This window comes from Pipistrellus hanaki (genome assembly GCF_964339955.1).
Source record: "Pipistrellus hanaki genome assembly, chromosome: 1".
Classification (NCBI taxonomy): domain Eukaryota; kingdom Metazoa; phylum Chordata; class Mammalia; order Chiroptera; family Vespertilionidae; genus Pipistrellus; species Pipistrellus hanaki.
In genome coordinates, this window is record NC_140503.1 from 155,953,364 (window position 1) to 155,978,282 (window position 24,919).

The 24,919-nt window shown below is 37.8% G+C and overlaps 1 protein-coding gene across 2 annotated transcripts in view; it reads right to left on the bottom strand.

The window, feature by feature from the left end:
- Positions 1-18,843: 18,843 nt before the first annotated feature.
- The window catches only part of MMRN1 (multimerin 1), a 47,408-nt gene continuing 41,332 nt past the window's right edge, over positions 18,844-24,919 (bottom strand). The window contains exons 7-8 of one of the 2 annotated variants that reach the window (XM_084870020.1): positions 21,106-21,252; positions 18,844-19,672 (exon numbers count right to left, since the gene is read on the bottom strand). In XM_084870020.1, coding sequence (XP_084726146.1) covers positions 19,251-19,672; positions 21,106-21,252 — 569 coding nt within the window. In that variant the 3' untranslated portion in view covers positions 18,844-19,250. The remainder of the gene's footprint in view (positions 19,673-21,105; positions 21,253-24,919) is intronic. The other variant, XM_084870021.1, reaches the window with a different exon arrangement.

Consider the following 24,919-nt stretch of genomic DNA (forward strand, 5'->3'; position numbering starts at 1 on the left):
CACCCACAGCTGCCATCCCAACCTGGCCTGATCATCCCCTGGCGACCCAAATTCCCAGCCCCTCCTTTTTTTTTTTTTTTTTTCAGAGCCTCCTTGAGATGAGGCCAGGGCCAACTGGAAGCAAGTATTTGGGATTTATTTATCTTCTATAATTGAAACTTTGTAGCCTAGAGGGGAGGCTAGGGCCAGCCAGGGCAGGCAGGAAGCTTGACTTCCTCCATAGCTGGGGCAACCCAAGCCTCCTGCTCACTCCAGCTCAGTGGCTGCCACTATCTTGGTTGGGTTGATTTGCATACTTGCTCCTGATTGGCTGGAGGACGTGGCTTTGAGCGTAGTGAAGGTATGGTCAATTTGTATGTTTCTCTTTTATTAGTGTAGATATAAATTAATATAAACTATATTAGATATCCTATATTAAAGATATTGCATACTAGAGGCCCAGTGCACAAAATTTGTGCACAGGGCAGGGGGTCCCCTCATCCCACCCTGCACCCTCTCCAATCCACGACCCCTTGGGGGATGTCCAATTGCTGGTTTAAACAGACAGTCAGACATCCTTCTCACAATCCTGGACTGCTGGTTCCTAATCACTCACCTGCCTGCCTGCTGGTTTGCCTCTAGCTGCCCCTGCCTCCCCCTGCAGCCTGGTCACCTTTTACTGTCCCCCTCTGCTGGCCAGGTCACCCCAACTGTCCCCTCTGCTGGCCTGGTCACCCCTCACAGCCCCTCCCACCTGCCTGGTCACCCTATGCAGCCTGCTTGTTCAGTTGTTTGGTTATCCCTCACTAACCCTCCTGCTGGCATGGTGGTGGACAGCCATCTTGTGAGGGTGTGAGGGTTAATTTGCATGTTACCTCTTTATTATATAGGATGATAATTGACATACATATGTATATATAAATAATTATTTATAAGATATACATATTAGTTTGCTAGGGTGGATATAGAAAATTCTGTAGGCTGAGTGGCTTAAACCACAGAAATTTATTTTATCTGGAGGCAAGAAGTCAAAGATCAAGATGTTGGCTTCTCCCTTTGGCTTACCAGTGGCCACCTTTTTGCTGTGTCCTCACATGATCTTTCCTCTGTGACTGTGTGCTCCTCTTATCACACAGATACCAGTTAGTAGATTAAGGCCCACTCTAAAAACTTTCATGTTAACTTAATCACATTTAGTATCTGCTCTCCAAATACCATCACATTCTGAGGTACTGGCAGTTAGGATTTTAGCATATGGATTTGTTGGGGGGCATAATTCAACCTACAACAATACATTTTATATTAATCATGTGTGTAACCACAATTAATAAAGTTTTATTATATTTGCTAAGTTTTACCATTAATTAACTTCAGTGTTTTATTTCGGTTTATAGAATGTCTTAAATAATGTGAAAAAGCTTTAGATTCATCTTATTTCTCAGTATACCTTTCTGGATGCCACACTCTAAAGGAAGCATTGAAAAGCAACAGCAAGTCTATAGATGTTATTTTCTGTATGATTCTACATGACAAAACTAAACTCACTTGTGAAAATACCAGGGAAATGTATTTTACCTCAATATTAAGAATAACATATGTGCCTTAGAGTGAGTTTCTTATTGTATAATGCCACTCCCATCCAATAAAGTATCCAGTGGCAGAATACCTAGATCACCCTCAGGAAATGCTCTTCTCTTCCTATTTCTGCTGTTAATATAACTGGATGATTTGCATATTATCTAAAATTATCATATAATTATTGATTTCTTTTCCTCCCAGAGAACAGAAACCTGTGGCTAAGTAAAAAGTTGTGTGCTGCCCTAACTGGTATGGCTCAGTGATAGAGCATTAGCCTTTGGACTCAAGAGTCCCATGTTTGATTCTGGTCAAGAACATGTACCTTGGTTGTGGGCAAATCCCCAGTAGGGGGTGTGCAGGAGGCAGCTGATCGATGTTTCTCTCTCATCGATGTTTCTAACTCTCTATCCTCTCTCTTCCTCTCTGTAAAAAATCAATAATAATAATTTAAAAAGTTGAGTGCACTTTTAATATCTAATGGCATGCAGGGTTTCTGGAAAGTTTAAGACTATGAAATACAGTGAAATAGCATTTTATTCTTCTTCAGCTTTTTAATGTCTTAAGAACATTTAATTATAAATTAATAATTTAAAATATTAACATAAGAACTTGTTTTAGTGATTTTTTTAAATAAAGCACTTATGTTCTCCCCAATATAAAAGCGACTGTGCACTGACGCATCCTTTCTTTTTCCCAGAGAATTAACTGTGTTGTCCATTGTGTGGTTTAAGAGCTATGATAGCTTATCATAATATGCAAATGGATGTTTTGGAGTAATTTCAAAACTGTGGACCTGCTCTGATATATCTCCTCTTCATATTGTCCCTTAATTCACGACAAATCAAATGACTGGACCACATTAAGTGAGACATTTTGGTTCCCAATGCTTTAGGAAGGCCGCTGCCTGGGGGAGCTGCTGTATGAGAGGGATAGAAAGAAGCTGGCATCTAAGGGAAGAAAATGGGAAAGAGGGTTGAATGAAGTGACTGAATTACACTTCCCAGGGTACTGTGGACCCTGTATAGAATCTTGAATTCAGGAGTTAGTTTTCCCATGGGAGGAGGGGAGCATTACTAAGAGAAAGGTATATGGTCGGGCAGCTGCACTTGTGGCCTAGGTTCATGCTGCCACATCTAACAAGTAACCTGGTGCTTCCCTCTCATAGGATGTTAAGTTGAATTTCTCCCAATATTTTGGTATAGTCAAGGGACCAAATAGCATATCATAAAAAAAAAAAAATAACCATTGTTATTTTTCTCAAAAACTGGTATTTTTATATACAGAAAAGAGTTTTAATCTAGAAGTATTCATTTATATATAATTCATCTCAATGTTATGATTTTAACTCTAAAAGGAATAAAATATTTACTTACTTCACATAACAACATAAATGTAAGTGGAATTCTGAGTTTCCAAAAACAATTTCCTGTTATACTTCTCTTTATTTATGCTCGTTTTAAATGTCCAGCTTTTTTTCCCCAAACATAGCCTAATTGTTCTACTAGAAGTTAATGACACATTTACATTTCAGAAGTAGATGGGAAAACCAGAGTTCCAAACCATCTTCTCCCAGTGTTTTGTTTTTTGCACTTCAATTTTTCATATATATATATATATATATATATATATATATATATATATATTTCCACATTATCTTTTGTTATTATTATTCTCACTATGTTGCTTTTCTGTCTCTTTGCCAAATCACAATCTGATAACACAACTGAGTCAGTGTCAACCTAGTTCTTTCTCCATCTTAGTATATCTAATTGCATTTGTTGTCAATGGGTATTGGGTTGTTTTAATATGCTTATTCTTTCAATACTTCTTTACGCAGAATACCTCTTCAGAGTCTACTGCTGTGATCTGTTTCTTACCTATATAGAACATATGTAACATCCAGTGTGTGGGTTTTTTCACACCAAGCAAGTTTCCGATGCTCTGTAAACACAAACTGGGTGTCTTACAACTTAATTCAGTTCTGACATTACCTACCCAGAGCTAGTGTTAGGTAGCACAAAGGTCTTTAAGTCTGGCAGTTCTAAATGTTATTTCTTGTTAAATGTTAAAATATTTATTTATCTGCAGATTCAGCAACAAATAGGATGACTAACAGGAACTCAACCAGATAAAAGTAGCCAATCACAAAGAAGAAGTCAACCTGTAATTGAAAAAAAAAATGTGTATAAAACAAGGACTAAGCCCTCCCTGAGGAGACAGAGCTTTGGATATAAATCTCGTCTCCTTTACTTGCTGCAAGTAAATAACATTGCCCTGTAACAACCAGGTCTTATTGAACAGAGTACCCAAGCATCAACCCATTGAGTTTGGTAACATTAGGGAAGACCCGCAGGTAAAGAGCTCAGTGCCAAAAAAACCCCTCCCTCTACCACCACCCCCCCCCCACGCACACACACACACACACACACACACACACACACACACACACACATACACACACACACAATTTAGATGTCAATCACAAGTTATAGGTCCACAGATACGAACACTCTGTCCAACTTGGCTACAAACTGGGGATTTCCATGACATCTCCTCAGGATTGATGACTGGTTCACAGAATTCAGGGAGGAAAAACCCTCTAGTTACTATTAGCATTTTATTATAAAGGATACAGATAAAAACCCAATAAAGAGGTACATAGATCGGTCCGGGTCCATAAAGTTTGGCGTATACCCCCCTCCTGCACAGGAACGTGTTCCATAACCCAGCAGCTCTTCATATTCCTTCACTAAAGGTTTTTATGGAGGCTCCATTTTTCTAGGCCTGATTGTTTTATCTCGGGCCATTAGAGATTAGCTTAATTCTCACCACCTCCCCTTCCTTCCCTGGATGTCCAGCAGGTGGCGCTGAGTGTCCCAACCCTCTAATCACAATGGCTGGTTCCTCTGGCAGCTAGCCCAGAGCCTGGAACTCTGTAGGGGCTCTAGCCAGCAGTCATGTAATTAACATAAACTCGGGCAGGATTGAAAGGGGTTTATAAATAACAAAAGGCACTCCTCTCACCTTCACCATTTAGGAATTTGTAAGAGTCTTAAGGGCTCTGTTCCAGAAGCGGAAAATAAAGACCAAATATATACTGTATACCAAGACATGACAAGGGAATTTAACCACTCTAAAATCAGGTATTTTCTGTCTTTGTGCTTGAAAGTTACATAAATTAAGCATGCAGAAACCCATAGGATTGCGTTTAAAATCTGTGATCCACCTGTACCACAAAGAGAGCTTCATGTATGAAAAAGCTTCAGAAAGGAAGGAGAGATAGATAGAAATCATGACTGGGAAATTCATTTTAGTATCTGAATGCTTCTGTTCTACAGAGGCTTACTAAAGGGATTTTTAAGAAAACGATCCCAGTAGCATTGTCTTTATGTTTGTTTCAAGGGAGATTTTGTAAAAATCTCAAAATCTTTGTTTCAAGCAAAATCTTTGAGGTTAGGAACAAATATTTTGTTAGATAATATATTGAAATATATAGTTCTGAGCAACATTGTACTGATACCCTAAAAGTTTGTAGCATTTTTTTTAACCTTTAGGTTGTCAAATATTTGTTGCCAAAATCTTGAAGTTAAGAATGCCAGAAATAGCCAAAACCGGTTTGGCTCAATAGAGCATCAGCCTGTCGACTGAAAGGTCCCGGGTTTGATTCGGGTCAAGGGCATGACCCTTGGTTGTAGGCACATCCCCAGTAGGGGGTGTGCAAGAGGCAGCTGATCAATAATACTCTCTCATGGATGTTTCTAACTCTCTATCCCTCTCTCTTCCTCTCTGTAAAAAAAATCAATAAAATATATTAAAAGAAAAAAAAAGATGCCAGAAATATCAATAGTGAATACTTCAAGAGTATTGATGTATCAACTGCTATTCTAAATTATCTATGTATATTAATGTAATCCCTGCAACAAATTTCTGAGGTAGATATTAATAGTATTACTCATTTTACAGAAAATAAAACTGAGGCTCAGAATCAGGTTTTGAGCAAAACAGTCTTGCTTATAACCACTATGCATTTCAACGCTTAAGTAAAACCTTTTAGTAACTGCTTTCTCTTTAGTGTCTTTTCCAGTGTGCTGGGGTGGAGGAAGAATATATTTAATCTAACATTTGATCATTCTTATTTTAAAGAGATTAATCAAGTTTTAGGAAGAATCTTACTGCTACTGAATCAAACATTTTTAGCAATATAAAATGATTTACTTCATTTTCATGAAATTTTGATGCATTAGAACAGCTTTTGAAGTTCTATAAGTTTAGCTTCTACCTATTCTATGTGACATGTTATTTTGATATGAATGGCTAATATAGTACCTGAAGACTCTATGAATACTACAGTAAAAGTGATTTTTCAAAGGCAATAATCAGGCTAAAATAGATTTTAAAAATTTATTTGTGAGAAATTATTTTTTTACACAGGCATTTTTTTTTTTTTTCAAATCCTTCTTTACACCCTGGCAAGTTTTGTGTCAATAAATATTAAAAAAAGTGCCCTAACTGGTTTGGCTCTGTGGATAGAGCGTTGGCCTGCGGACTGAAAGATTCCAGGTTCGATTCCGGTCAAGGGCATGTACCTTGGTTGTGGACACATCCCCAGTAGGGGGTGTGTGGGAGGCAGCTGATAGATGTTTCTCTCTCATCGATGTTTCTAACTCTCTATCTCTCTCCCTTCCTCTCTGTAAAAAATCAATAAAATGTATTTTAAAATATATTTAAAAAAATAAAAAAATGAATAATTAATATATCATCTAAATTTCAACAAATAGCCAAAACCGGTTTGGCTCAGTGGGTAGAGCATTGGTCTGTGGACTGAAAGGTCCCAGGTTCGATTCTAGTCAAGGGCATGTACATTGATTGAGGGCACATCCTCAATGGGGAATGTGCAGGAAGCAGCTAATCGATAATTCTCTCTCATCGATGTTTCTAGCTTTCTATCCCTCTCCCTTCCTCTCTGTAAAAAATCAATAAAATATATTTTTAAAAAATAAAGTTCAACAAATAGTTTCTTGTTGCATTTTCTTCTTCATATGTCCTCATTTTCTATGTCTTTTCCCCAAACACGAATGTGTTACCTCAGGCTAAAGATATGTTTCATTTGAGAACTATGCATTTCCAGTGTGCAAAACTATCTTTTCATCTATGTTTTTCTCTCAGATTTTTTCATCTGTCCGATGGTGCTGTGCAGATTTATTCTGACAATATGGTATCTTTTGTCCTATTGTTTCTAAACCCCAATGTTAGAGTATCAACCAATGTCTGTCTGTGTGTACTGGCTAAAAGAAAAAAGCAGGAGTTTTCAGAATAGAAGGGTTTATTAGAGATTTGGCCAATCCAGAGTACAGGCAAGCTCGTGCCTTCTTGACTCCCAGATGGCATGTAGGCTACAGACTATACTGGGCAATATCACAAGACACCACCGGTTAGGGTTTCAAGCTGTGTTGGGAGCTGATTGGTAAGAGTAATTAATCATTTCTTCAGGTTTGGGTATATCTCTGAGATCTGCTCCTGCTCCCCTCTGTCTGGTCTCAGGGGAAGGTAGCCAGGAGGTAGATTCACTTTATACTCAGGAGCCCACACATAACTTAGGTCAAGATGTTATCTTTAACCTGTCAGAGGTCCAGACCTTGAGACCACTGGTCAGGTCCCAGCTATTGTCTTCTGCTACCTCGGGGGTTGCTGATTACTCAAGGGAAAGGCTGTACATATCTGAGGGAGAGAGAGAGAGAGAGAGAGAGAGAGAGAGAGAGAGAGAGAGAGAGAGAGAGAGAGAGAGAGAGATGATTCATAGAGCTAGGATTTAATTAAAGAGCCCTTGGTTTCACTATCAATTTCATAAACTTTCTTGTTCTCCTAATTCAGTTCATTTTATTGCCTCTTTTTTTCTTTGTTAGAACTCAAATCCAACAATAATCAGTTACTGAGAGTTTGTTAATTGTCTCCTCTTCTTTTCTGTGTGTTCCCCTTTACAATCTTCTTTCGAGCATTAATAGTGCTAGCCAATCATTGAATAATTGGTAAGTCCTAAACATTGCATTTAATATCTTACCTGCATTGTCATATTTAATCCAATAAGAATCCTAATACTAAGTAGAAACAGTTTTTATGCCTATTTACAGATCAAGAACATGAAGCACAGAAAAGTTAAAGTCAAATAATTTGTGAGGGAATTTGAACCCAGCCCCTAATGATACCAGACTCAGGTTTTGGCTGCCTGCAACACAAAAGACAATACTTAAGAGACAGGTGCTGATGTAAGAAAAGATGGTTTATTTGGGTGCTGGCAGCCCAAGGAGATGGCCAACTCTCCTAAATCCCATCTTAACATCTCAGTGCAGGCAGGGGTTTTTATTAGGAGGTAGAGGGAAAGCAGAACAAAGAAATCGGGGGAGGGGGTTGGAAAGTCTTTATATGTCAGTCAGTACAGTCTATTCCAATGATGATCTTGACCCAGGTCAAGCAGAGGTCTGGTTTTTATGTTTGAAAGCCATCAAGTCTCCTGGAGCTGGAATGTCCGGTTGTTAGACCCAGCTTCCTTTGAAGTTAGTTCCTGGAACTCTTAAATATGCTGTTTATATTACATATCTGTTAACAATTCATCTTTCACAAAAACACTTTTACGAGAAACAATATTAAAAGACTGGATGGGTGATTTACTATAAGATCATCTATCCTTCGTGGACTACCTATCATTGTAAAATACTTGTGAACACCAACTGACAACTGATGTCAGCCTTGTTAACAAGTCCTTTAAAACACTGTTATCTTGGCACCTAACTCTCTGGTTAATTCTGGTTAGAGAAATAGATTTAAGGTAAATAAATAATGGTATCAGAATTTTAAGCAACATGCCCATGGTCAAAGTATACTTCACACATGATCCCGGTAGCTTTCTACTTGATGTTGATCAGGCCCATGGATTTAATTTAAGGGTTACACTGAATAGACAGATGGTTACAGGGAACCCAATAATACAAGGGAGATTGTTTTTACAAAAGAATATTACTCTTGTTATTTCACACACCTGTGTGTATAGATAGTGCAGTAATTTATGGCATCATTCCATTTGATGCAATTTTAGTTACTTTCACCGGCAAATGGTATATCTGTTCACAGTTAAAACATGTCTTTATGAACATGTCACTCATACATCAGGGCAAGCATTAGTAAACAAATACTAAATAAAGTTTACTATAATTCTGTCCATTTGGCTGGACCTTGTGAATACTGAAAATAACAAAGATAATGTTAAGTCCTTGTGAAATAGCTTTAATAAATATGTCAACTAAGTGGTATTGTAGGTTTCTGAGTCTAGAATTCATTTTCTTTTTTCTTCACTGCAGTAGCGATACCTGAATGTAGATACTGAATGCCAGTTTTTTATTATAATAAAACGCAATATATAGGGTTTCAGAAATCTTTTATTTTTTTAAAATATTAGTCATTTGCAAAAATAGGTTTGATTATTTACAGGTCTATAAATTATTCTTTATTCAAAATGTCTATAATTTTAATCATGTTGCTTTAATTGAAATAGATGGTAAATTTACTATAAAATAACAAGAGGGGAGGCTGTAACAGATGTTCTGTCTGCACATGTGATTGCGCCTGAGACAATCAAGAATTCATCATACTTAATCTTCATCAATTGAAATGTACTGATCTTCAATAATGTGAGGTCTGCACATTCAAAAGATTCTCACACTTAGGATAAAAATTTTTTGACTGGGACATTTTCTTTCGAAAGTGGCTAATTTACCCCAAGTATTTCTCCATTTTTTATTACAAATAATATTATTTAGTTGTGTATTATTTTCATATTATTTGATCATAAGGATGGCTATTATTTTTTATAGATGCAGTCATTTTAAAATGTATTTTTGATCCTTTGATATTTCTTTGTACATGACAAGCATTTAACCTAAATAAGTAAAATGCCATCTATGTTTAAACTGGATGCAATTTGCAAATAATTATGTTAAATTACTTCTTTGAAATGTATTACTCAGTGGCAGTTTAATTTAATTGATTCAGATAATTAGAAAATCCTACTGAACAGCACATTAGCAATAATATTTTCATTAAAAATACAATTTAGGCCAGATTCAGTATTATATACAATGGAAATTATTGAAAATATGGTACATCTGGGCAGTGTTTTTCATTATTATTTTATCTTAGGAAATATGAGGTAAAAAATAAAAGAGGAAGCCCTAACAGGTTTGGCTCAGTGGATAGAGCATCGGCCTGTGGACTGAAAGGTCCCAGGTTCGATTCCGGTCAAGGGCATGTACCTTGCTTATGGGCACATCCTCAATAGGAGGTGTGCAGGAGGCAGTTGATAGATGTTTCTCTCATCGATGTTTCTAACCCTTTATCCCTCTCGCCTCTCTGTAAAAAGTCAATAAAATATATTTTTAAAAATAAAAATAAAATAAAAGAGGGAAAAGGAGCCATAGGATTTTATATTTGGAACATTATTCAAGTGATTGTGAAGACATGTAAGAAATGGAGGGCAGGAAGGAGAAAGGATAAGAGAGCAAAGGAGACAAAGTAAAGGTGAAGGAAGAGGAATGCAGAAATAAGGAGAGAAAATGCAGGCAGTTAGAAACTAAAAGAATAAAAAGAAGAGGAAAAGGAGGAGGAGGAGGAGGAGGAGGAGGAGGAGGAGGAGGAGGAGGAGGAGGAGGAGGAGGAGAAGGAGGAGAAGGAGGAGAAGGAGGAGGAAGAGGAAGAGGGGGCTGGGCCAGGGAAAAGGGAAGAGAAGAAGGGAAACAGAGAAAGAGAAGCAGGAATGCAAAAGTTAAAAGACCAAGGCTTCTCCTTCCTTTTAAGGCCAGACATTCTCCTGCTGACACTCAGAGGCTCCTGTGAAGAATCAAGCTGTTGGGTAATGAGAAGGTGAATCGTGCCTTGAGGTTTGCTTTCAAAGAAAAGGAGTGGGTGTGGGGGGAGAAACAGAGTGTCCTGCCAATGGACTCAGGGAGAAGCAGTTAGGTCTTGGCTAGTTCTCAGGCAGAACAGATGCCATTTGTCTGCACAGAGAATGGTCTTGATTCCTGGGTAAACGACAGCAGGTTGAGAGGCTCCTGAGGAAATGTGGGAAGCTGTGGAGGAGCACAGGGAAGGTGTACCTAGAGGTCAATGTAAAATGTAAAGTGTGTGGGTGTGGGTGGGTGTGTGGGTGTGTGTGGGGGGGCAAAACACAGAATTGCCCTTGATATATACCTTCCAGAATATCTTTCTATTCACTCTGAAATTTTTCCCTTTTAATGTTGTATGACAGGAAGGGAAAACCAAAAGACTGTGCCTCTGATATGTTCTCTGAAATTTTATAAAGACCCAGGTGGGAAGAGAGAAGCCAAAATGAAACAGAAGTGCAGGGATGGTCTTTGTTTACTGCTTTCATTTATTGTATGCAATAGAGTTCCCCGTGTGCTGTTAGCATAGATCTCTGAGACAGGCTAACACCCACTGATGGCCCGTCAGTGTGCCTACCATTTACACAAAATGGAATCAGAGCTTCTGAAACAGAATCCTGAGTCAAAAATTTCACGGCAGGATTCGGAAAGGGCAATGAAAGTCACATTAAAAAGACATGCCATCTCTGGAGGGCCTTTTAAACTTCATCAACAGAATAATTTCCGTAATATTTAGCTGCCTTCTCAGCAGGATTAAACAGATCTAAACAAGTTCTTTAAATAGAAAATGTACAATGGCACCATAAGAAACAAAGTACAGTGGGGAATGCAAAGGGGGGTTGAGACTATGGGTGGCCTCTCTGTAGGTTACTCTTTGTCATCAGCAGATTACTTTGTGACAGATCATGAAAATTAGTGCACATAAATACATCTGCAGAATTAGGATAAAAAAGAGCACATGTTCTTGGCATATATTTGTCTTTGCCAAAGTTTAATATTCTTTTTATATGTTTAACTAGGGGCCCAGTGCATGAATTCATGCACCTTGAGAGGAACTGTGGGCCTTGAGGCTGTGATGGGCACAGGGGAGGGTCTCAGCTGGTAGCCCTGTTCCCACTGCTGCTGTTCCCACCCACTGAAGGCACGGAGAATTGGGGCCAACTCCAGCAGTGGGTGTAAGGGCAGCTGCTGTCCCCATTACCCCTTATGAGCAGGGGGAGGTAGAGAAGCCCTCAAGGGTGATCAGGGCAGGCAGCTGCCACTTGCATCTGCTGAATGCCAAGTGATCAGGACCTTGCCAGGCACCAGCAGCAAGTGCAAGCTGTGGCTCTGGTGCTGGCTGTGGGTGCAAGTGGGACTAGCACTGGCAACAGGAGCAAATAATTTTCAGAAACCACCAGAGGCTTGCCTCAATGACAACAACTGGCACCCTGCCTTGGTCTGGTGCTCTCCCCCCCACCCCCCCCCCATTCAACCTCCTGCTCACCTGCTCCACCATCCCGTCGTGGCCAACACCCACCAAGTTCCGCACATATCCCCTGGTGGTCAGCACACATCATAGCAATCAGTTGTTCGGTTGTTTGGTTGATCCGCCATTTTGTCTATTTGCATATTAGCCTTTTAGTATATAAGATTATCCATCTCTCCACATCAAATCATTTTTGGAAATGGTTAGGTAAGGCAAATAAATGAATTTTTCCTACATATGTTTTCTAGCAAATTGCTGTCATTCCTAATTCACAAGTTTCATGTAGATTATGAATAGACATGTGGTCCTCTTTATACATATTCTGCACAATTAATGCTTTTGTGATAATGACGACAGCAAGGTAAACGAGGGGAAGTAAATTACAAAAAAAAATTTTTGGAAACTACCTGCAATTGTCTGTATTCTGGAAAAAGAATCTAGGGAGTTAATTTCTTCTTAGTTGCTAAAGTAAGCAAAGCAGAATAGCATTTATAAGAACATGAGCTCATCGGATGTGTCTGTCATATAGTACTTTCACTCTTGAGTGGACTTAATACAATATTTATTTTAATCAAAGACATAGAAAATTCAAATAAGTGAATCCATTTTTTTTATTTAGATTCAAATACAATGAAAATATACTGGAACACACACACACACACACACACACACACACACACACACTGATTTCTAGGTTGTGCCATGTAGCATTTTCATTGTGATCTTCAATGGGGTGGATATAAATAGCTACCTGAATCTAACTACTAATAGGAAATCACATTACAACCAGGATCTGTTCTAGACTGGTATTCTTACAACTATGGATATAACATTTTTAAAAATTCTAAATATTATTTCATTAAACACTTGGTATCTGAAAAAATGTTTGACTAAAAAGCCTGGGCTTTGATAATTTATGAAGCAATCCATGAATAAATGTAATAAAAACTTCAAAATTTGGACTTTTTCCAGAGTTTGGAGACTGTTTAATTAGGATGCCAGCACAGAGAGATGAACATGACTGTGATTGTTTTCTCTAAACACAAACGCGGTATAGCTTATTGAAGATCCTCACTGAGCTGTGGTAAAAGCTCTCAGGGGAAGGTGCTTTATAACACTCCTCAGCTCATTGACGAGACCCTGGGCTTGAAATCACTGAGGCAGCACACATCTCTACCTTTAACGGAGGAAATCAACCCAACATTCTGAGATGAGTGGGCCTATCATTTCTGCTTTAATGTGTCCCACAGGCGTGCAGCAAGGATAGAGGACAGGCAAACAGCTTTGACCATTAAGATAAATTGTTACATTAAAAATTGCCTTTGATAAAGACAAAGAATATTTGTTACTCAATTCGTTTCTAATGTGAAAAAGTTGACAAAAAGAAATTATAACATCTTTTTTAAAAAGGTACCAAGTTGTCTATTCATTTTCTTCATACTTGAATTAAAAGTGCCATAAAAAACCTTGTTTATATCATCCTATATAATAAAAGGATAATATGCAAATCAACTGAATGGCAGAATGACCGGTCACTATGATGTACACTGACCACCAGGGGGCAGACGCTCAATGCAGGAGCTTCCCTCTGGTGGTCAGTGCATTCTCACAGGGGGAGCACTGCTCAGCCACAAGCCAGGATGACAGCTGGCAAATGCAGCAGTGGTGGCAGGAGCCTCTCTTGCCTCTGAGGCAGCACTAAGGATGCCCAACATCCCCCAAGGACTCCCAGACTGATAAAGGGCGCAGGCCACACTGAGGAACACACACCCCCAGTGTACAAAAGTCATGCACTGGGCCACTAGTATAATATATAATACCATATATTACATACATTATATATCTATAATAATAAAAGCATAATATGCAAATCTGCCAAATGGCCAAATAATGAAATGACCATCTGGACAACCTTCCAGACGACCTTCTGGACAAAGCTGGGGCTGCAAGGGCCAAGCCCCTTGCACGAATTTTGTGCATCGGACCTATAGTATTATGTACATTGAGTGGCCATATTATTATGGTCTCTGAACACATAATAATCTTGCCACTCAGTGTATGTTCTATATAATAAAAGGCTAATATGCAAATTGTCCCCTTGACCAGGAGTTTGACCAGCAGGCAGGCCAGCCAACTGCCCATGTCCCCTCCCCCTGGCCAGACTGGCTGGACCCCACTCATGCAAGAATTCATGCACTGGGCCTCTAAAATATATAGAGTGGCCAGATTATTATGACCACCGCATTCATACTTTGTTGGGCCATCTTTTACCTTAAATACTGCAGTGATTCTTCTTGGCATTGACTCCACAAGATGTTGAAAGATGATGCGATGAATCTGACACCATGCCTGATGAATAGCACTGTCCAGTTCTGTGAGATTTGATGGTTGTGGAACCAGCTGCCTGATGGCTCTTTTAACATTGTCCCACACATGCTCAATTGGATTGAGATGTGGTGATTGTGGGGGCCACCTAAGCAAGGGAAAGTCTGCCTCATGTTCTTGAAACCACTCCTGCACAATACAAGCGCCATGCTACTAAGGGTACTGAGTTTGATTCCTGGATACATATGGGAGACAAATGATGAATATTTCTCTCACACATCAATGTTCCTCTCTCTCTCTCTCTCTCTCTCTCTCTCTCTCTCTCTCTCTCTCTCTCGATTCAATTTAAAAAAAAGCCTCTTAGTTATTAGAGGCAACTTGTCATTTGTGTATTTTTACAAATACTTATAATATTAATAATTAAAATTTCAAATACCAAAGCATCATTTAATGCTAAATGTTTATATCTAATTACAAAATCAATTAACTAAATTGTGCATGGCAGGGACAAATATTGTCAAATCATTTACTTCCTTATGTTATGCTAATATTAAAGAAAAAGCAGTACATTGAAATCACTGGAATCTATGTTGAAATGTATATTTGTAAGATAAAAATTCCCTTTATTCTATGGGTCTTTGAAGAAATAGAATGAAAAAACATTTTTAATTGTGATCAGGGACTACAGAAACTATCAAAACTTGACAAATATTTTGAAAATAGCACATTTACACCAAACAGAATAGAAATTGTCAGTCACTCAGCTTCCATTTGTCAGCATCCAGCTTATAACTTCCCTGGCTGCGCAAGTCTACAGAGTGAGGCTGGGGTATCAATGCCTTGCTATTTTGGCCAATATAAGACGTTCTGATGGATAATGCTAAAGATTGTACTACTCTATGGTATATTTGAACATTGCTAAGAGAATAGATCTTACAAGTTCTCATTACAAGAAAAATATAACTATGTGACGCGATGGCTGTTAACTAAACTTATTGTAGTGATCATTTCAAAATATGTACGTATATCAAATTGTCACATAGTACACTAAAAACGAATACAATATTTTGTAGGTATTTCTCTCTTTCCGTGTCCAGCACAGCTAGAGAGCAGGTCCAGTTCCTCAGTAGAGGAGGCTGGGGATTGAGAAATAAAAGAAAGAAACAGGACACAGAGATAGAAGAAAAAAGCTGGGACCGGGTGGGATCACCGTCCTCTTCTGAGACCCACAGCAAATCCAGCGAGTTTATTTTATATCCCAAATACCAGGAAGTTTCACCAAAAGGTCAAGACAAAAGGAGATTATTTGAATTCTTGAGTAGGCCTGAACATTCCTGGTGCTTGACTGGATTCACATATCAAAACCCTCTATCCAAGACACCTGGACAAAGGTAAGAGTCTGTGCTGATAACACATTTGCCTTTTTGGTAAATATGTTCCCAGGGCGTGGTTTTGCCTGTGGCCTTGGGTTCAGCTGACAATAATTAAGAATGCCCATGTGCCTTCCCAGGCGCTGTCTACAATGTTTTATGTCAATTACGTATCAAAAAATTTTTAATGCTCATCTCACACATGCCTGCAGAGGTGGCTAAGGTTTGTCAGGTTGCAGTTTGAAATCTTCTTGTGCAGTGATTACGAGTTTCCTATGTGTTGCAGGGTGTTTATTCCTCTTGATTGGTTGGCAGTCCTCTACTCCAGCAATTTTCAACCTTTCTCATCTCATGGAGGAAACAAACGAATGACTAAAATTCTGTGGCACACACACCCAGAAATATGTTATATTTTTTGCTGATCAGGCAGAAAAATAAGCATAATTTTGATTCATTCACACTGAACAGCTATTTTTTTGGTGGCTGTTGTCATTTTTAAATTTGACAATCATAGGGAAAAGAGGTCAGGACCCCTGATTAAATAGTTAGGCATTGCATGTTTTAAAAATTCTTGCAGCACACCTCTGTGCCTGATGCGGCATACCAGTTGAAAATCCCTGATTCCAGCCCTGGCTGGTGTGGCTCAGCTGGTTGGCGTGTCCTCCTGTCACAGGTTTGATTTCTGGGCAGGGCACATACCTGGGTTGTGGGTTCAATCCCTAGTTGGAACATGTATGGGAGGCAACTGATCAATGTATCTCTCTCTCTCTCACATCAATGTTTTGTTTCTCTCTCTTTCCCTTTTGCCCTCTCTGGAACCAATAAAATAAAATTTTTTAAATGTATTAAAAACCAAATAAAAATTTAAAAAGAAAAGAAAATCACTGCTCAATTCTATGAATAAACCAGAGTTTGGTTAACTGTTCATTTGTTGGTGGACATGTGAATGGTACCTAATTTTTAGCTATTACAAATAAAGCTTCTACGAATATTTGTATACAAGTCTTTTTTTTTTAATTTTAAATTCTTTATTGTTTAAAGTATTATATATAGTGTACAAGTCTTTAGACATATGCTTTCAAATTGCAGCAAATTTGAAAATTTTTCAAATATCTGCTTATAAGGAAATACTATGTTCATTTTCAAGACCGGTAACATTTAAAAATTGCGAGTTTTGATGAGGATGTGTAGGGGATGAAGAGTACTATTTTATATGAATGAAATGGAACTATGCGTTGGTAGAAATCTTTTTGGAGGGCAATTTGATAGTAGCTATCAACATAAAAATATATGCTTATTCTTTGTTCAAGAAATTCTCCATAATTTTCTCTAATATTAGAAAAATTACTCTGTATGTGCCTATTTCTCATCTGTGGAAAGCAGACAATAACATGTAGCATGTACCTCATAGGCTTAATATGTAATTCATACCATGTTTCCCCGAAAATAAGACATCTTCCGAAAATAAGACCTACTTACAGGTTTCCTTCTGAGTGAAACATAAGGCATCCCCCCGGAAATAAGGTCCCCCCTAGGCTCTGTCTCAGAATGCTATTGCTAAACATGAGAGATAGGTCCACTGATTCTGAAAGAAATGGAGTCACAAGAAATTCACCAGGAAATTCAGGAATTGGATTGTTATGATGATGTTCCAGAAGAAGATGACATGATTGTCATTGAATAAATGAGTAAATTCTTGATACTGTAGGATTCACAGTTTGTCTGGTTTGTGTTGACAACTACCGTACTACCTTACCATATACAGGTAATAAATTTCCTTTATTTTCATTTAACAATAAATGTGTACCATATTCTTCTTCATGGAAACATAAGACATCCCCTGAAAATAAGACCTAGCGCATCTTTGGGAGCAAAAATTAATATAAGACACTGTCTTATTTTTGGGGAAACAGGGTAGAAACATTAAATAAATTAGTTCATGGAAAATGCTTGCATACCAAAAATTTTTCATTATTTTTACTATTTTTTATAGGAATCAATTCTTCAGAAATACTTTGTCAAATATGTAGGAAGTTATTTTAAGGGTGTTCACTACAACAATATTGTTATAATAAGACATTGGAGACAATCTCAATGACCTCTGATAGGAGATTAGTAAATAAATTGTGGTATATCTCTAGGAGGCAATATAAGGAAAGGATAGATGTGTGTACTAGGGAAGATATAGCCTCATTCTAAATTCTGCCTCAGTCTGTAGGAGTTGTGGAAATTGGTCATTTACTAATCTCTCTCTGTCTCAGTTTCTTCAACTATAAAAATAATGACAATACCCACCTTATAAGAGTACTTGTGGGAGATCAAGGAGATATCACATATAAGTTTCTTAGAAGAGAATCAGGTCATAGTGAACATCCCATAAATCATAGCATTACATCTGAGTATTTTGTACCATGTATAGGTAAAGTTCCAGGCAGGTCTGAATGTGCTGCTGCAGAAGGACACCTAAGAGAAAGGTCTTATTTCCCCCTGTAGGGATTGTATAGTGGAGACAAGTAAAAGATCCACTTACATATGCTTAGGCTTGGGTGCAAATGTTCAAATAGTTGTCAGTTATTACTTTACTAGTGCCCTGGTGGATGAAATTCATGCACGGGGATAAGGGTTGTCACTCAACCCGGCCTGTACCCTCTCCAATCTGGGACCCTTTGGGGGATGTCCAATTGCCGTTTCAGGCTTGATCCATGTGGCATTGGGTCTAAACCAGCAGTTGGACATCCCTCTCACAATCCAGGTTTGCTGGCTGCTGAACATTCGCCTGCCTGCCAGCCTGATCACCCCCTAACTGCTCCCATGCCAGCCTAATAGTCCACAACTGCCCTCCCCTGCCAGCCTGGTTGCCTCCAACTGCCCTCTCCTGCTGGCTTGATTGCCCACAACTGCCCTTCCCTGCTGGCCTGTTCACCTCCAATTGCCCTCCCCTGCCAGCCATCTTGTGGTGGTCACCTTGTGAAGACGTGATGGTGGCCTAGGCTGTTATCGTTTCATGTTGCGTGTAACGCCACCTAGGCTTTTACTATATAGGAAACTCTAATTATAGAAAGAGAACATAGTTAAACATATTTCAAGGGTCAAATTCAACTTGCTTAATTTTGATTACAAATGAAAAATTTAATATATAAGACTGATCAACTCAACAGTAAATAGCAAATATCAAAATTAAAAAGAAACACTTCTCAATCTTAGAGTAATTTATTTGAATTTATATATGCAGAGAATAACACAGTTAATGTTTTTGGCTTTTTTTTTTTTTGGAAAGACTACTGTGACAGATAATACTGAGTGATTACCATCTTCTATTACTTGACATTGAAATGACTTCACATGAGAGAAAACATAGTTATGCTAATACATGCACTTTATTTTCTGTTATACTAAATCTCTTTAGGAGCAAGAACCCCTTCATATTTAGGTTATCTAAAAAATATATTCAAATAATTTGTGAAACAAACAGTCTTAAATTAAAAAAAGAAGCTGATTTTCATGTTAATGGAAAAACTAGAAAAGCAGTTGTGTTTGCAAAGGTAAATGAAAACACTGGCTGCTTCTCAGTCGGGGTGAGAGTCTGCCTTTCAGGCTAGTTTACGTACGGTATAACAAGTAACCACTAAAGGTAGTCGCTGGAGGAAATTTGGCGGGAATTGTTCCTTTTACAAGTCGCAGCCACACTTCCTGCCCGTAATTTAACTCTAACAAGGCATCCCCAGTCAAAACCCTATCACAATGTACGTCACTGTTAATATTTTCAGACTCAAATGTAAGCTTGTCTCTCCCATCCACCACCAAGAATCCAGAGAGATGAGCACTAAATGACTCAATGGTATACTTGAAGACATAGACCCCTAGATACGGAATTCTGAATTTCCCAGTTCTTGGAGTATATGAAGATCCGTAATTGACCTCCAAATTATTAAACAGAATAGGGCCAGGTGTAGTCATTCCATATGTATGAGATGCAAAAAATGCCACCATTGGTGCGTATCTGTAAGAACCTTTGGAAAAATCTGTAAAAGGAAATAAATGGAAAGAGTTAATTTTTATGTTTCTACCTTATATCTTTATCTTTTGTCTCAGTTACAAAAAGGGACTAGCAGAAGTAAAAGGTCATTCGTTGTATTTAACAAGGGCGGGGGTGAGGGGGGATGGGGCGGAGGGGTGTCTGGATGTCTGCCTCTTCTCTTGGCTGAGTTATCAGAAAGCACCGGCTCTGAGCCTCAGTTTCCCCCTTCAGATCAGGACAGAACTGGAATGATAATAACATTCTACCTCCCTCATAAAAATGCCTCAAAGATTAATTTGCATATTGCTTTGATCTCTCCAGGGATAAAGGAATTCAAAGCACTCGGTGATTATTATGGTATGCCAGAATGTTTTAAGGCCCCTTGAAGGCCCTGAAGCTGACATGAGGCAGAAACAATTTTTCCAGCACCTTGTCAAACAGTTTCTAGAGGCTAAACGAAAACCAAATGAAGTCATTTCACGATAGAGAAGTAGACAAAAGGAATTTTCTATGTAATTAATGCCAAATGTACTAACAAAGGCTGAGATTTAAAAATAGACTTAAAAAATGTACTCTTCACTATGCAGCGTATTAAAAGCCTGCTTTGAAGTGTTTTTTTTTCTTCTCTCATCAAAGAGAATGCATTTTAAATGTAAAAAGAAATCAGAAATGGCACATTCTTCAAGTAAATTTACAGCAACCGATCATTACAAAGGTAAATAGACAGAAAAGGTATCTTATTCTACTCAGTACATTTTTAAAAAAACATATAGTTTATTGATTTTTTACAGAGATGAGGAGAGAGGGATAGAGAGTCAGAAACATTGATGAGAGGGAATCATTGATCAGCTGTCTCCTATACAACATTACTGGGGATGTGACCACAACCAGGGTGTATGCCCTTGATTGGAATCGAACCTGAGACCCTTCAGTCTGCAGGCTGACGCTCTATCCACTGAGCTAAACCAGTTAGGGCTACTTAATACATTTGAGCATGTGCTATCAGTCCTAACCTCATCAAAAGGCACTATTAGATAGACCTTCACGGAAGATATGCTGTAGTGATAAGCGCTTATGAAAGTTTCATTTACATGGCCATGTCTGATAGGAATCAAAGGTGTACTGTATAACAACTTGTTTTAGGAGATAGAGATTTTCTTTTAGGATGCACAAGGAGGGGAAAAAAAAGTTGCCTCTATTATACCAATATCGAAAATTTCAACAAGTGTACATCAATATGAATTTATCTGACAAAAACAAAACAAAAACATTTCCACTTATAAATCATGTGCAGTATTCAGTAGGTTTCCGAAGTAAACGGAATTAATCTGCAAATGAGGCCAACTGAAGCAGGCTAAAGCGTTCCTTCTCTAAACATCTCTAAAAATGTTTGTGCAGGAGACCCTGAGTGAACCCACGGGGTGGGTGCTGTCTTACCTGGAGCTAACGCGTTTTCGTCCACCTGCTTGACGGTGCAGTTGCGACCAGTGAAGGGGTGCCTGCAGGCGCAGATGAAGCTGGTCCTCCCGGTTATGCACGTGCCCCCGTTCTGGCATGGGGACTTACTGCACTCTTCTTCTGCTACTGAAAAGGAGTCCACATAAAAGAGGGTAAATGCAACTTACTTCCTGTTGGCTTCAAGCCATAATTTGCAACAGAATCAGAAAAAAAAAAATATTGATGACTAAGAAATAAGAAAAATGGGTTCCCAGGTCCAGCCGCCACCAGTACAGTCACAGGACTTCATACAAATCCCTTAACTCTTCCAGGAGCTCTCTTTCCTGCTTCTTGGAAGTGGGAATAATTCTGCGATCCATTGAGTTTATTTGTGTGGAACTATGAATATTTGGTCAGCTGTAGAACAGTATAGAATAGCTGGCCCACAGAATCGCGTGTGTTTGGAACTGGGTGATAAAGGTAATATTTCAAGTCATCGGAGAAACAAAATGTCTATTCAATAAACTGTGTGCAGATATTTGGATATCCATAAAAACGTAAATTCCACATGTTCAAAAATACTATATGTTAAAAAAAAGAAAAACACCTCATATAATGCTATTACTGTTAAATAAAAGAAATATCTATGTAGAGATTTTAAATTTTGGAAAACTCTTTCAAAGCCAAACAAAACAAAAACCAGAAGCTGTACAGAAAAATCTTTAAGTTTGACCACAAAAAGTATTAAAACTCATTTGCAATAAAAGCCACCATTATCAAAATTCAAAGATAAGTGGCAGATTAAGAAAAAACAAAATAACAGACACAACCATCTAATGACTAATATCCATAGCATATGAAAAGTTCTGAACAATGAAAAAAAATGCAACCCCTTAAAAAAAGGGAAAAACTGGGCAAATGATCTGAACAAATCACTGAACAAAAACATGAAAGCTCACAAAAAATTCTAGAAGCTATTCGACCTTAGTATTAATGAAGAAATGATACCACCATCACTATTTTTATAACAGGTGGCAATATTTAAAAAGACAGAAAACATTCCATCATGGTGAAATGAGAGAAATTGAGCATTTTTACAAAATGCTGGCTAGAGCTTAAATTGTTAGAACCTTTGAACAGGACAATTGGGCCATATTTATTAGAATTTAAAAGGTTAATTGGCTTTGAATCAGAAATTTCTTCTGGTAAAATATATTCTCTAGACACACTTCCTAGATATACAAAGATAATTGCTCAAGAACGTTCTTTATGCCATCATTTGTAACACACCTAAATGACCAGTGATGTGGGACTTGTTAAACGAATTACAGCATCTTTTCACTAAGAAATATTAGACAGAAAGAATGAGGCAAATTCCTCAACACACTTGATTTACTGAAGACCATCAGTTCACTCATTAGAGTTTCACTTATTTAGAAAGCCTCAAATTCTGAATATGGTTATAAACATAATACATAATTATGTAAATGCAGAGAAAAGGTGGGAAGAACACATATTACTGGCCACAGTTATCACTAGGGCACCACCTTGTGGCAACAGTGTAAACACTTTACAGTCTACTCATTTCAACAATTTTTAAATTTAGGGTTATTTGCCTTGTTTAACATTTTTTTCCTCTTCCTCAAGAGTGATCTATAAATACTTTATATAGATTCTGCTTCATATTTAAATAATTAAATGTCACATAAAATGTGACTTATACGACTAGAAGTTTTTGGAAGAAAATACATATTACTTATGCAATTAGAAATTGATTTAAATTATTTTGGTATATTTTCTGAAATATCCCATAAACTACTTTCCCAACAAAGATACATATAAAAAATATTACATGTGTAATGTATTTTAACAAATGTTTTAAACCAGCCTAGACTTCTGCAACCATGTGAATAGGTTATTAAACCCTTCCATTTGCTGTTGGTTATCATTCTAAAATCAAGCCCATTATTTGCTGGCTTTAAAAATCTTTAATGACTCTCCATTACCTATAGAAATATGAATTCTTTATGTCAAAGCACTGGCTTTGTCTGTTTTCACATAAATCTATCACAGTGATCAACTCCCAGGATAGTATTCAATTAATGTATTTCACTGGAAATGAATCCACTGTGAGGTGGAGTTGAGGGAATACTGAATTATTTATGTGGCCTGATTAGTGCTGTAATTCTTATTTTCCCAGAAGGGAAAATGCCACTGTCACCTGTAGACTTGACCCTGCCCATGAACCAGGGATCCATTTCAGAAACCAAGAAATCTGCATTGCTATGAATTCTCTGTGATTCTCCAGGACCTGGGCCATTGCCTTTTCTTTAATGTTCAGAACGCACATTTCATTTTTTTGCTCTTGTGTTCCATTACCCCTAAAAAACAGGATCTTGCCTTGTTCTCCTTCCTTGAGTCATTTCAGAGGATGCCATTTTGCCTTTTTTCCCCCCTCATTTCCTCTGTAGGATCATTCATCTAGACTCTAGATTCTAGAGTAAAAATCTACTTGATCCAATTGGGGCTCGCACTTTCTCCTATTGCTGTGGAAGCTCAAACTGGCTGAGACCACACCTGGTTTGCCTTCTAGGATATCTGTCATTCTGCTGGGGTACCTCCCCCACTGCTCTGTAACCTTCTGCTGCTTGTGTTTTAAGTTGCTTTTCTTGCCTTCCTTGACGTTTTAGGTACCTCTGGTCTCTGAGCCCAATATGATCCACATTATAATGAATAAAAGTATTCCTATGCTTGCCAGAACTGAACATACTATGAGTTGAGTCAAATCAGAGCAAGCTATGGTAACTATTATCATAAAGATGATATCACACATCTGTTAATGTTCCATAAGAATTAAATGTTCCTTGTCTATTTTTGTACCTGAATCACATTGTGTCATAACAAAATGTCTATGTTCTGATGTCACAGATGGTCTTTCAAATTCCATATTTATTTAATTCATTTTAATAAGAATTCACTATTATTATTGATAATTAAATGTCTTATTACATTTTACTTACCATCTCTAGTATTTGTTCTAACTCTATATGCAATGTTTTAACCACCCCTCCCAGCTTTTTTATATTTCCCAAAGTTATGTTTTATGTGTTCATCCAAGTCATCAATACAAATACTTTATGAATCAGTGTCAAGTGCGCAGCTTTATATCACACAACGGAAGATTGGTTGGCACTGATTTGTCAATTGAAACTATTTGTACTTTGTTATACAAGCTACAAATCTATTTTTATGAATCACCTGACTTGCATTTTTCTACTTGATTTCTAAGATACTTAAAAATGGTTAGGTACCTTTATAAATTTCTGTGCATATCTATGCTCAACAGGCAACTTGCACTTGAATTAACAACAAAAATAAGACTTAAATACAGCATCATTTTCCTTTTGACATCTTCCCTATCCCAGTCAAAAGGCTTAATTATATATAATTCTCTTATCGTCTGACCTGGGAAATTTGCTTATTAAATTTGCCACACTACAGTATAATTGCTCCCATGTCCAACTTTAGTGCAAGCATTTGTGAGGTCAGGGCTCAGGTCTTTTGTTTCTTAAACTTTGTGTTACTCCTGAATAGCACAGCACCTTACATACAAAAGTGCTAAATGTCTTCCTGAAGTTGAATAAACAAAGTAATGAAAGATTAACTAGATAATCACATCAGTCATATCCAATACTTTATCCCTTCTTCAGTTTCTCAAAAATTACAGGGTTTTTTAAAACCTCCAATTAATATTTATTGTGCAATTTCAATAGTTATTTGTGGAATCTTGGTTTAGAATGAGTTTTCATAGCCA